We start from the raw sequence: 14,005 nt of genomic DNA on the forward strand, positions 1-14,005 counted from the left end.
TGAACACTGATGGATGCACGATTTTAATCACTTTCCTGTTAATTTTCCCTCATGCTATTCCAAATGTGTTTTAATGCAGTTGTGCATCAGAGCAAGTGGAAAAATACAAGCTAGACATTGCCCAGTTAGAGCAACAGTTGAAAGAGAAGAATCATGAAGTTTTAAGCCTTAAGCAATCTGTTGAGGAAAATGTCTTATTTTCTAAACAAGTAAAAGACCTGAATGCTAAATGTCAGCTGCTTGAAAAAGAAAAAGGTATTATAGTATTTATAGTTTCTTTATTTTAATAAATACTACATATCATAATTAAGAAAAGTACTACTATGTTAAAACAACTTTTTTATAATTATGTAATCAACAAAAAAGCCTGTTCTATATTTTATAATTTGTTTTCTGTTTATTTCAATATATTGCATTATTTGACAGAAAACCGTTGTGTAGTGTCATATCTTTACCACTAGAGGGCCATCTAAAATTGATAAATCACAGAACTAGGTTTGAAGGTTTCCTTATATAGCACCTAATGTATGTTGTATTGTGTATAGTAATGACACAAACTTCACAGTGTAAGGTTTTCATCCTTTGGAGACACACTCTGTATAACATGTTAAAAAAAGTATAATGAGGTATTATGGGAATTTAGATTTCTTAATGTTAATATCTAGTTGCAGTATTTTTAATGTTTTCCTTTTATAGAAGGCCTTGTCAACAAGAGTAGAGAAAGGGATGAAAATCTAAATGCTGAGATGGAAAACTTGAAAGAGAAGCTTACTCTTGAGAAACAAGAATATGAAAAGCTACAACAAAAAGAATTGCAAATTGAGTCACTTTTCCAACAAGAGAAGGTAGTGATTACAATGTTTAAAAAAAAAAAAAGTGCTTATTGTATGTCATAAGTTTTCTGGATGTCAGAGTGTATATTATGTGATCCAACAATTCTTAAGTTTAGAATCTTACCCTGAGTAAATAATCATGGATATAGTGAAGATTTAGTCACAGATCTTCACAATCTGTTCATCACATTTTAAAACATTTTCTTGGTGTTTATTGGGATCAGGCAGACAAGGTAGTTGTTTACAGTTTTCTTATTACAAGAATGTGTAGCATTGGGGAAAAAAAAAGACTTTTAAAATGCAGATTACATGAAAAACATTTTACATATCATTGAAAAAAGCCCACTTAAAAAATACTAAAAACGGGGCTGGGAGTACAGCTTAAGTGGTACAGCATCTGCCTTGTAAGTTAAAGGCCCTGAGCTCAAACCACCAAAAAAAAAACTTGTCACAGGGTGAAAGCAGATAATTCCCAGAAGAAATTGAGATAGTTTGTAAGCATGAAAAGATGATGTATATCAGTAATAGTTAAGGAAATGGATTTTTTTTCCATTTACAGCATTGCCAGAAATTTAAACATTTGATAATATTAAAAAAACTGGGTAGGGTTGAGCCAATAGACACAGCTGCACTAATGTGAAATATTATGTTATTGTACAACCTGAAACTAAAAGAAATGAGTAGATTAGTATTCACTAGTGAAAGATCTCAACTATTTTTCATACTACTGGGATTTGAACTCAGGCTGCTCTGCCACTTGAGCCATACCTTCAGCCCTATTTTTACGATTTTTAAGTGATTTTTATATAGACAATATATATCAGTCATATCCAAAAAACAGTGTGTGTGTATATGCATATGTGTATATATACGTATGTATGTAAATATGCATATGTGTGTATATGTACACATATATGTATATAAATATGTGGCCAAAGACCAGAAGGCATACACATTTTATACTAGGACTGGGGGTTTGGCTCAAGTCATAGAGCACCAGCCTAGCAAGCACAAGGCCCTTATTTCAAACCTCAGTATTACCAAAAAAAAAAAAAAGAAACCAAACTAGTAGTTACCACTAAAATTAAGTTGGGGAGTAGGCACTTTGAAAAAATGGTGATGCATTTATATAACAAAAATTTCTATAGTATAAAAATCAAATATTTTATGTAACATTGAAGTCATAGGACATTGTCATATGTGTAAATAATATTAAGGTGTAAATAGAAGCCAACTGTAAAACAGATGTGCATGTAATTTTAATCTTATAAGCAGCTCATGTGATAGAGCTGCAGATTTTAATAAAAGAAGGGTGAAGTGACATGGCCCACAGTGTTTCACTCCATGAAAAAGTGAATGTGGTTTTAGATTGTATACTTCATCATCTGTGCTTTTGTGTGTGTGTGTGTGTGATTCTGGGAAACCTCAGTGCCATTTCAGACTATTTTGCTGGTTATCTGTTTGAATGTAGGAATTATCTTCTAGTCTTCAGCAGCAGCTGTATTATTTTCAAGAGGAAATGATTAAAGAGAGGAATGTCTTTAAAGAAGAATTAAAGCTAGCACTGGGTGAGCTAGATGCAGTACAGCAAAAGGAAGAACAAACTGAAAAGCTGGTCAAGCAATTAGAAGAGGAGACAAAATCTACAGCCGACGAACTTAAACTCTTGGAAGATCTGCTGAAAGAGTTTGTATTAATAGAGCCTTGAATTTAAATATGACTTTAGATGTGAAAAGGCATTTTCTGCTGTGCTTTCATAAGATTCTCACATCAATCGTGCGTGTGTGTGTGTGTGTGTGTGTGTGTGTGTGTGTGTAAGCTTGGAATTATTTTATAAGTAAGGAATGCAGAGGGAAAGTACATGCAAAGCATAGACACATTCAAGCAAGTATAGCAGCCACAGTTAAACAGTATTGTCCTTTCCTTTTTCAAAGTTCAGAGATTTAATTTAAAGAGATTTTAGTGAGGCTGGTGGAGTGGCTCAAGCAGTTAAGAGTGCCTGCCTAGTAAGCATGACACCCTGAGTTCAAACCCGAGCGCTGGACTGGAGGTGTGGCTCAAATGATAGAGTGTCTGCTTTGCAAGCATGGAGCCCCAGAGTTCAAACCCCAGGCCCACCAAAAAAAAAAAAAAAAAAAAAAAAAAAAATGCAAACCCAAGTGCTGCCAAAAAAAAGAGACTTTATTAATCAAATGACCAAAGTTTTGTACTCTTTTACTATTAACTCTTACGTTTTCTAAAGTTTGTTGGACATCAGCATTATACTAATGAATTTAGGAAAAAAGAAATCCACCCTTTAATAAAGAAAATTACTTACATTGTTTTTGAGGAAACACAAACACTTCAGAACTAGCAATCAAAAAGCAAAAGGGAAAAAAAAAGTCAGCTGTCAAACATTCAAAAATAAGAAATTTATCAAAGTAGAAAGACAAGTCTCATTTTATATTTTTATTCTTAATTCCTCATTACTTCACTCCCATTACATTTTCTTCTCGTCTGTGTTTTTAAATTAAAACAGGCACTTCAATTCTTGACTTTGAATTGCAAATAAAATAAATGATATTTAAATACATGGGACATCAACACTAAAGCATTTTATAGCAAACAATCACAGAGTTGATGTGAACCCATAGTTCACATCCACTTATAATATCTTATGCCAGTCTCTTGTTGGATACTTTTGTTACTAATCTCTTTTTCTATTTTCTTATGATTAGTGATACAAAAAGGTTTTATGTATCCCTCCTTTTGGGGGTACAATACAGAAGTGTAATTAGAGGGATATTTCTGTAATGCAGCCAGTCTTATAGAACAAGGACCTTAAGAAACTGAGTAGATACCAATTCCAGAGAGGAGAGTTGAGAGAGTTGGTTCTCCAACTCCATTTACTCCAACTCAGAGAACCTTTGCTCTAGCAGTCAAGACATAAGGAGTTTATTAGTAGATCTTAACTACTTTGTGATTCTAGCAAAATAGTTTTAATGGCTGTCATTTTCTGCTTCATTAGATATGAAATAAAGGAATTTTATGAGATAATCTTTAAGGTACTTTCTATACCAGAAATTTCAGGTTTATGAAAAAATCAGTTAAGAATTGAAAATCAAAAAAAAGAAAAAGAATTGAAAGTCATTCTTTTAAGGAACAAGAAAAAGTAGTTTATTAACAAAATCTCTAGTAACATTTGGTTGCCTTTACTGTGGTGTGTATATTTTTAAAAATTTCATACTCATTATGGAATTAATTTGGTCAGCTATCTTACCTCAATGTCTCAGTGTCTTATTCTGTAAATGCACAAGCCTATACTCTAAAAATTTTGGCAGAACCAGGTATTGCTGGTTCATGCCTACAATCCTAGCTACTCAGAAGGCAGAGACCAGGAGGATCGCTGTTTGAAGCCATCCTGAGCAAATAGTTCACAAGCTCCTACCTTGGAAAAAAAACTTCCCAAAAAAGGACTAGTGGAGTGGCTCAAGGTGTAGGCCCCGAGTTCAAACCTAGTACCACAAAAATAAAATTTTGTCGGCATTTTGGTAACACGTTATTTCAAAAATATCTCTGAGCTAGCTATAAGTGGCTGATAGCGGGAGACTCATTTCAAGGCCAGCCCTAGCAAATAATTTGCAAGCTACTGTCTCCAAAAACAACCAGAACAAAATGGATTAGAGGTGTAGCCCAAGAGGTCGATCACCTGCTTTGCAAGTGTGAAGTCTAAAACCCCAGTCCCACCAAAAAAAAAAAAAAATCTAATTTGTTGTATATTCAAAAAGATGATCTAAAACCTATTATGTCAATATAAAATAATCCATTGAAGAAGTTGTTGAAGCCAGATGGAGTGGTCCACACCTGTAACCCCGGCACTATGGAAGTTAAGACAGGAGGATCTGGAGTTCAAGGCCAGCCTGGGCTATACAGAAGAACCTTGTCTCTAAAAACAAAACCAAAAAAAAATTGTTTTATCTTTGACTTAATAACATGTTATGTGGGTTAATCATATAATCAGAGTAAATTTATATAGTTCTATAACTTTCCTCAAAAGAACTTTTAATGCCAAGTCTTTCATTGTACTCATTATTTACTGCCTACGTACAGAGATTTAAAGTTATTTATTAAATCCCAGTGCTGTTATCCTTTAGTCTTGCCTGCTTCTTGTTTTTGTTTTTTGCCCTGTGACACTGGGGTTTGAACTCAGGGTCTCATGATTGTGAGGCAGGCACTCTACCACTTGAGCTGTTCCACCAGCCCTTTGCCTGCTTCTTTAAGACTGTTTTAGAATCTGTTTACTTCTTTGCCCTAAATTTTAAACTACCTGCATAAATGCACATAAATTTTGTAACATGTAAATTTAGATGAAAACAGAAGAGTAGGAAAGATGAACCAGTAGATAAATCAGTACATTAAAAAAAAAAATCATGGAAACCAGGTGTGTTGGTTCACACCTGTAATCCCAGCACTCAAGACATTGAGGCAGGTGGATCATGAGTTTGAGACTGACCTGGGCTGCATGGTGAGATACTACTTTAAAGAAGAAAAAAAAAAATTGCTATGAGCATTAGGTCATAAATTTGGACCTAAGCTATACAGCAGCTAATTGCAAAGATGAAGATAAAAAATATCTTCAGTTTCAGTATATTTTCTTTCTTAAAGTAGTGATTTGTACATAGTATTTTATCTTATTTTTCCTTTTTCTTAGGAAAGAAGATGAACTGGAGAAAAGTAATGATGCTCATATTCAGGCTACCCTGGTTTTGCAGGAAAAGTATAATAGTACAATGCAAAGCCTTGAAGATGTTACTGCTCAGTTTGAAAGGTACATTTCTTTGGATCCTCCACTCTAACCTCTGAGCAGGGATGAGTGTTTACGTACAGAAATCTGAGCAAAGCAATCATGTAAAGGATAACTGGTATTACTTCAAATTCCGTAATGCCCAACCATAAATGGGCACTTCTAGTGTCATCTGGTAATCTCACTGTACTTTATAGACATTTTCCTTTTCTTGCGAGCCAAGTGTGGTGGTGCACACTTACAATCCCAGCACTTAGATGGCAGGAAGATCACAGTTCAAAACCAGTCTGGATTACATAGTAAGACCCTGTCTCCAAAAGAAAGGAGGGATGGAGAGAGGAAGGGAAGAGAAGGGAGAGGAAGGGAAATAATCCTTTTCTTACTATCTACTTCAAATTTTAGGCTAACCTTTACTCCTGTCTTTTCTGATATCATTTTGTTTTAAGAATCCAAAAGTTTTTATCCTCTCATCATACTTAATGAGCATCAGCATCACATTTGGACTCATCCTTGTTTGTTTGTTTTGGTTTTACCAGCCCTCACACTTGCTAGGCTTCTGCTACCCCACCAGCCTCTTATTCTTTTAACCTTAATAATCTCTTACTGTCATTTGATCCTTGTCTTTTTAAATTTTTAATCTTTCTATTCAAATTTTAATCAACATGAATTCATGTTTATATGCAGTCATGTTTAAAATACAGAAATTTATTTTTTAAAAACTCAGCTTTGACCTTTACCCATCATTCCCAGCACTGCCCTCCTGCCAGTTTCTTTGTTGTTTGGTTTTGTTTTTTGGTGGATTTTTTTAGTGATACTGTGCACAGAATTTGCGGCTTCATGCTTGCCCAGCACCTTTCTTAACCCAAAAATTCTATGCTTCCTCTCCATCCATCTTTTTTTTTTTTTTTTTTTTTTGAGGCACTGGGGTTTGAACTCAGGACCGTCACCTTGAGCCGCTCCACCAGCCTTTTCTGAAGGTTTTTTCAAGATAGGTTCTCACAAACTATTTGCCCAGGCTGGCATTGAACCATGATCCTCCTGATCTCTGCCTCCTGAGTAGCTAGGATTACAGGTTCACCATCCATCTTCTTTTTTTTTTTTTTTTATTATTCATATGCGCATAAAAGGCTTGGGTCATTTCTCCCCCCTGCCCCCACACCCTCCCTTACCACCAACTCCATCCCCTCCATCTCCCCCCCACCCCCTCAATACCCAGCAGAAACTATTTTGCCCTTATTTCTAATTTTGTTGTAGAGAGAGTATAAGCAATAATAGGAAGGAACAAGGGTTTTTGCTAGTTGAGATAAGGATAGCTATACAGGGAGTTGACTCACATTAATTTCCTGTGCGTGTGTGTTACATTCTAGGTTAATTCTTTTTGATCTCACCTTTTCTCTAGTTCCTGGTCTCCTTTTCCTATTGGCCTCAGTTGCTTTTAAGGTATCTGCTTTAGTTTCTCTGCGTTAAGGGCAACAAATGCTAGCTAGTTTTTTAGGTGTCTTACCTATCGTCACCCCTCCCTTGTGTGCTAAAGCTTTTATCATGTGCTCAAAGTCCAATCCCCTTGTTGTGTTTGCCCTTGATCTAATGTCCACATATGAGGGAGAACATACGATTTTTGGTCTTTTGGGCCAGGCTAACCTCACTCAAAATGATGTTCTCCAATTCCATCCATTTACCAGCGAATGATAACATTTCGCTCTTCTTCATGGCTGCATAAAATTCCATGGTATATAGATACCACATTTTCTTAATCCATTCGTCAGTGGTGGGGCATCTTGGCTGTTTCCATAACTTACTTGGCTATTGTGAATAGTGCCACAATAAACATGGGTGTGTAGGTGCCTCTGGAGTAACCTGTGTCACAGTCTTTTGGATATATCCCCAAGAGTGGTATTGTTGGATCAAATTGTAAATCGATGTCTAGCTTTTTAAGTAGCCTCCAAAATTTTTTCCAGAGTGGTTGTACTAGTTTACATTCCCACCAACAGTGTAAGAGGGTTCCTTTTTACCCGCATCCTCGCCAACACCTGTTGGTGGTGTTGCTGATGATGGCTATTCTAACGGGTGAGGTGGCATCTTAGTGTGGTTTTAATTTGCATTTCCTTTATTGCTAGAGATGGTGAGCGTTTTTTCATGTGTTTTTTGGCCATTTGAATTTCTTCTTTTGAGAAAGTTCTGTTTACTTCACTGGCCCATTTCTTTATTGGTTCATTAGTTTTGGGAGAATTTCGTTTTTTAAGTTCCCTATATATATTCTGGTTATCAGTCTTTTGTCTGATGTATAGTTGGCAAATATTTTCTCCCACTCTGTGGGTGTTCTCTTCAGTTTAGAGACCATTTCTTTTGATGAACAGAAGCTTTTTAGCTTTATGAGGTCCCATTTATCTATGCTATCTCTTAGTTGCTGCACTGCTGGGGTTTCGTTGAGAAAGTTCTTACCTATACCTACTAACTCCAGAGTATTTCCTACCCTTTCCTGTATCAACTTTAGAGTTTGTGGTCTGATATTAAGATCCTTGATCCATTTTGAGTTAATCTTGGTATAGGGTGATATACATGGATCTGGTTTCAGTTTTTTGCAGACTGCTAACCAGTTTTCCCAGCAGTTTTTGTTGAAGAGGCTGCTATTTCTCCATCGTATATTTTTAGCTCCTTTGTCAAAGACAAGTTGGTTATAGTTGTGTGGCTTCATATCTGGGTCCTCTGTTCTGTTCCACTGGTCTTCATGTCTGTTTTTGTGCCAGTACCATGCTGTTTTTATTGCTATTGCTTTGTAATATAGTTTGAAGTCAGGTATCGTGATAGCTCCTGCATTGTTCTTTTGACTGAGTATTGCCTTGGCTATTCGTGGCCTCTTGTGTTTCCATAAAAATTTAACAGTAGATTTTTCAATCTCTTTAATGAATGTCATTGGAATTTTGATGGGAATTGCATTAAACACGTAGATTACTTTTGGGAGTATCGACATTTTTACTATGTTGATTCTACCAATCCATGAGCATGGGAGATCTCTCCACTTTCTATAGTCTTCCTCAATCTCTTTCTTCAGAAGTGTATAGTTTTCCTTGTAGAGGTCTTTCACATCTTTTGTTAGGTTTACACCTAGGTATTTGATTTTTTTGAGGCTATTGTAAATGGAATTGTTCTCATACATTCTTTTTCAGTTTGCTCATTGTTAGTGTATAGAAATGCTAATGATTTTTCTATGTTGATTTTATATCCTGCTACCTTGCTATAGCTATTGATGATGTCTAGAAGCTTCTGAGTAGAGTTTTTTGGGTCTTTAAAGTATAGGATCATGTCATCTGCAAACAGGGCTATTTTGACAGTTTCTTTACCTATTTGTATTCCTTTTATTCCTTCTTCTTGCCTATTTGCTCTGGCTAGGAATTCCAGTGCTATGTTGAATAGGAGTGGGGTAGTGGGCATCCTTGTCTGGTTCCTGATTTTAGAGGGAATGGTTTCAGTTTTTCTCCATTAAGTATAATGCTGGCTGTAGGTTTGTCATATATAGCTTTTATAATGTTGAGGTACTTTCCTTCTATTCTTAGTTTTCTTAGAGCTTTTATCATGAAATGATGTTGGATCTTATCAAAGGCTTTTTCTGCATCTATTGAGATGATCAAGTGGTTTTTGTCTTTGCTTCTGTTGATGTGGTTTATTACATTTATTTATTTCCGTATGTTGAACCACCCCTGCATCCCTGGGATGAAGCCTACTTGGTCGTGGTGAATAATCTTTTTGATGTGTTGTTGAATTCTGTTTGCCATTATTTTGTTGAGGATTTTTGCGTCAGTGTTCATTAAGGAGATTGGCCTATAGTTCTCCTTTTTGGAGGCGTCTTTGCCTGGTTTTGGGATAAGTGTAATACTGACTTCATAAAATGTGTTCGGCAGTTTTCCTTCCCTTTCTATTTCGTGGAATAGTTTAAGGAGGGTTGGTATCAGTTCTTCTTTAAAGGTCTGATAGAATTCAGCAGAGAATCCATCAAGTCTTGGACTTTTCTTTTTGGGGAAACTCTTGATGCTGCTTCAATTTCATTTTGTGTTATAGGTCTATTTAGGTGATTAATTTCCTCTTGGTTCAGTTTTGGGTGATCATATGTATCTAGAAATATGTCCCATCCATCTTCTTGATAGAACTCTCAGCGTACCGTATCCACTTTCTCAACACCTGTCCGATCTATGTTATTTTCCCTTTAAAAAATTGTGTTTTACAAATATAATGTAACATGTACTTATACATCTTACAATGAATGTATTAATGTTAACATTTTTATTTATCATGTTTACTTTAGATCACATTGGGAGGAGGTATCTTTTGCCTTTAACATTTTATAAATACAAAAGAATGTACAATTCTTACATGAATTATGAAGTATAAGGACAAATTCAATGCAAATGAACCCATAAATGACAGCCAATAAGTAAAAAGATTTTTAACAATTAAGTAAAAGTTCTATCCCTATTCCTTTTCTGATCATATAACACTTTCTTATGGCCTCCATTTATTATTTCCTTGTTTCTCCCTCTGTGTATTATAATTTTATACCATACACGTCCATGTAAACAATGCATTATCTAATTTCACTTTTTTCTGAATGTCACCAAAACAAAAAATTGTCTTAATATATGCCATTTACTGGGACTTGTCTTTTCTTTCTGTGTTATGTATGATACTAGGATTAGATCACATTGTTTCTTGAGCTATAATTATTCAGTCATTACTATGAATATTTGATTGTATGAGTATACCTCAATTTATCCATTCTCTCTTTGAACTTTGGGATTGTTTCTCTTTTTTTTTGATCATCATTTATGGTGTTCTTAAGACAATTCTTGTAAGTCTCCTAGTATACATGTGTAAAAATCTCTCTATGTTTATGTCCAACTTTAAAGTTTGTTATAGGTGACTTGCCACCCTTCTTTCTCATTCCTCACCAAAGCTTGCTAGACTTCTGTAGATTTTGCCAGTGTTCTAAGTATAAGATGGACTTATATTGAAGGTAACTCATCACTATTGTGAATTACAAATGTCTTTTTCCCAGGGAATGGCCTATCTTTCCATTTTCTTTGTGCTTTCTTCTGGTGAGCAGAAATTCTCAATTTTAATGTGGTTAAATTTGTAAATCTTTTATGTGTCTCATTTAAGAACTTTCTATGAATAACAAAGACATTCACCCATTTTTCTTCTTAAATATTTTAAAGTTTTACTTTTAATTTTCCACCTAAAACTAATTTCTGTTTATAGTGATATAGAGGTCATATTTGTTTTTCTTTTTTACCTATGGATAATCAGTTGCCTAACACCAATTCATTTAGCAGTACTTTTTTGTTTGTTCCTATATGTGACATAAAACTTGTTTATATTTGTATATAATTTACCTACAATTTTTACATAAGCAAATTTATAAAAAATATATATTTCTATAATAAACTTTATATAGAAAGGTGCATATATGTTTAGTGTTGATCTCAATCCTTTAAAGGAATTTTCCTTCTCACTGGTTTAACAAATAGTGCTTTAAGAGGGTTTTATACGTTCTTTAATTTCATTCACTGTCAATATGCTTATAGCATTAAGATGTTTTCCAGAACTGCGTGCCAGGGGCTCACGCCTGTAATCCTAACTATTCAGGGGGCAGAAATCAGGAGGATCTCTGTTTGAAGCCAGCCCAGGGAAATAGTTCTTGAGACCCTATCTCGAAAAAACCCATCACAAAAAAGGGCTTCTATTTCTTTCTACCTCAAGTCTCTTGTTATTTTATTGTAGTTTTTTTATTGCAGTCAGTGATACAAGTTTTAGTATTGTTACATGCTTGGAAGACTTAACAGAGTTGAGCATATTTTCTAGCATCAAAGTTAAAGAAAATGGGAATAACACTTGTGTCATTTTAATATTTAGCTTAATGGTGGTGGACATTGATAATTTCACAGTATTTAGAGCACTCCAAATACTTCATGGTGACTAGAAATCTTATCCTTTGAAAGAATTTAAGTATCAGCTCAGGCAGAAAGCAATGAATTTGTTAGGATATGTGATCTTCTGGTTCAAATGGGTACCCATAGTTTTAACTTACTTTTTGTTTTGTTTATGGCTTTTTTTATCATATTGTTGTACTGGGGGTACATTGTGACATTTACAAAAGTTCTTATATAGTAGTTGAATTCACCCCCTCAATCATTTTCCTTTATCCCCCTCCTCCCTTCCTCACTTCTCATTCCATAAATCTTAGCCTCATCCTGATCGTTTACTCTCTGTTATCCCCATTATCCAATATACCTTATTTTTCTAGTCTTTCTTTTGAAAAAGAGACCTTACATCTTTCCAGCACCTTATCCAAGTCTCCTTTATCACTTACCTGGGCTGATAAATAATTGTCTTCCTATAGTTTTTCATCCTGCCACTTCCTTCCACAATCCATCCTCCTCCTATCTCTGGGGCCTTTAATGGCACCCCTTCTTCCTCAGGTGAACCCATTATGCCCTGCTGTGGGGATCAGCCCCACACCAGCAGCTTCTCCTCCTCCTGATTCTCATATTCATTAGGCTCTTAGTGGCCTCTAAACTCATATCATCTTTATCCTATGAAATACTTTCCCTGACTGCCTAGCTAACTCTTCTTACCCATCATGTCTCAGCTTAGGTATAAATTCCTCAGAAAGGCTTGTAACATGTATTGCAAATTTAATTATATATTTATTTACCCATTTTTTAATGAAGTATAAAAGAGGTACTTCCCATCATCTCTGCCTAACTATAAACAGTGTGACAGTATATTCAAAGACTGTTTGTTGTTGTGAACTAGTTTTTCCATGTTTGATAGTTAAGTCATCACTATATGTATACTTCCTTCACACTGTAGCCACTTGATTTTTTTCTTCTATGAATGAGTACCACATGTCATCTCAACTCACTAGTATTTACCTCGGAACACTGAATTCTTACCTGTGTAAATGCATGAATATATTAGGAGGTTGTGTTTGTTTTACCAAAAAGTTTATTAAATATACTGATCAGCTTTGTGTATCATTTATACAGTAGTAAGAAAAATGTTTTTCTTTTTAATAAGCTATAAGGCATCAATAATTGTTGAGATAGAAGAACTTAAGATGCAGAACTCATCGCTACAGGAAAAAGTAGCCAAGGCCGAAAAAAATGCAGAGGATGTTCAACATCAGATATCGACAACTGAAAGCACAAATCAAGAATATGCAAGGTCTGTAGAAAATATACAGACTGTCCACACTTGTAGCCCTAGACATTTTAATGTTGAAGCCAGTTTACGTGATGCAGGGACTTGTCCCATGGCTTGCTTCACAAATTAAGAATTTATTGCTGGGTACAGTGACTTAGGCCTTTAATCCTAGCTACTCAAGAGGCAGAGTTCAGGAACACTGTAGTTCAAGCCCAGCCCAGGCAAACAGTTTGCAAGACCCCATTTCAACCAATACAGAGCTGGTCATGGTGTTGACTGCCCGTCATCCCTGCCAAGTGCACTGGTCTGAGCACAAAAGTGAGACCATATCAAAAAATAACAAGCAAAAAGACCTATGGTGTGGCTGAAGTGATAGAGTACCTCCTTCTCCTCAGCAAATGTAAGGCCCTGAGTTCAAAACCCAGTACTGCAAAAAAAAAAAAAAGGAATTGATTCACTAGGGGAAGGGGACCATTGAGAAGGGGCGACAAAAGGTCATGGGGAAGGGGTATGATCAAAGTGTACATTATGTATACTTACGAAAATGTCATGACAAAACCCATTAAAAACATACCAAAATAATCCACTGAGGGAGGTTTTCAAATTTGATCCCAGTGATGCCTGAAAGGACTGAACTATCTGAGTTTCTGGCTTATAAAACTTTTTCTAAACATTGCAGGAAGGGAAAGGAAAAGAATTTATTCAGTTAAAAAAAATGAGAATTTGTGAAGAGTTCCTTGATTTTTGTTTTTTTGTTTTTGCGGGCTAGTGTTGGAACTCAAGGCTTCACACTTATAAACAGGCTCTCTACTGTTCAAACCACTCCCCAGCCCTGTTGTTGTTGTTTTTTTAAAGAAGAAAAAAATAAGCTGGGGGGAGAGGTGGCCCAAACTGTGTCTACACATGTGAGTAAATGTAAAGACGATAAAAGAAAAAGGACACGATTTAAATGTCTATAAAATGTTTAGTGGATTCTTTCTCTCAAATCCCAGGATGCTTGTAGATCTGCAGAACAAGTCGACACTGAAAGAAGCAGAAATTAAAGAAATTACAGATAGTTCTCTTAAAAAAATAATGGATTTGCAAAACCAACTCAAACAACAAGGTGAAGACTTTAAGAAGCAGCTAGAAGAGGAAGAAGCAAGGTAAATTAGATTTAAACCTGAGTGCCATGTAAATCACTTAAAAT

At 35.4% G+C, this 14,005-nt stretch overlaps 1 protein-coding gene across 1 annotated transcript in view; it reads left to right on the forward strand.

Moving 5' to 3' along the window:
- Positions 1-14,005, forward strand: part of Hmmr (hyaluronan mediated motility receptor) — a 34,224-nt gene that overhangs the window by 12,928 nt on the left and 7,291 nt on the right. Inside the window, exons 9-14 of the mRNA XM_074057714.1 lie at positions 80-255; positions 697-845; positions 2,305-2,519; positions 5,524-5,640; positions 12,691-12,837; positions 13,809-13,961. Of these exons, the coding sequence (XP_073913815.1) occupies positions 80-255; positions 697-845; positions 2,305-2,519; positions 5,524-5,640; positions 12,691-12,837; positions 13,809-13,961 (957 nt within the window). The remainder of the gene's footprint in view (positions 1-79; positions 256-696; positions 846-2,304; positions 2,520-5,523; positions 5,641-12,690; positions 12,838-13,808; positions 13,962-14,005) is intronic.

This window comes from Castor canadensis, chromosome 16 (genome assembly GCF_047511655.1).
Source record: "Castor canadensis chromosome 16, mCasCan1.hap1v2, whole genome shotgun sequence".
NCBI lineage: Eukaryota > Metazoa > Chordata > Mammalia > Rodentia > Castoridae > Castor > Castor canadensis.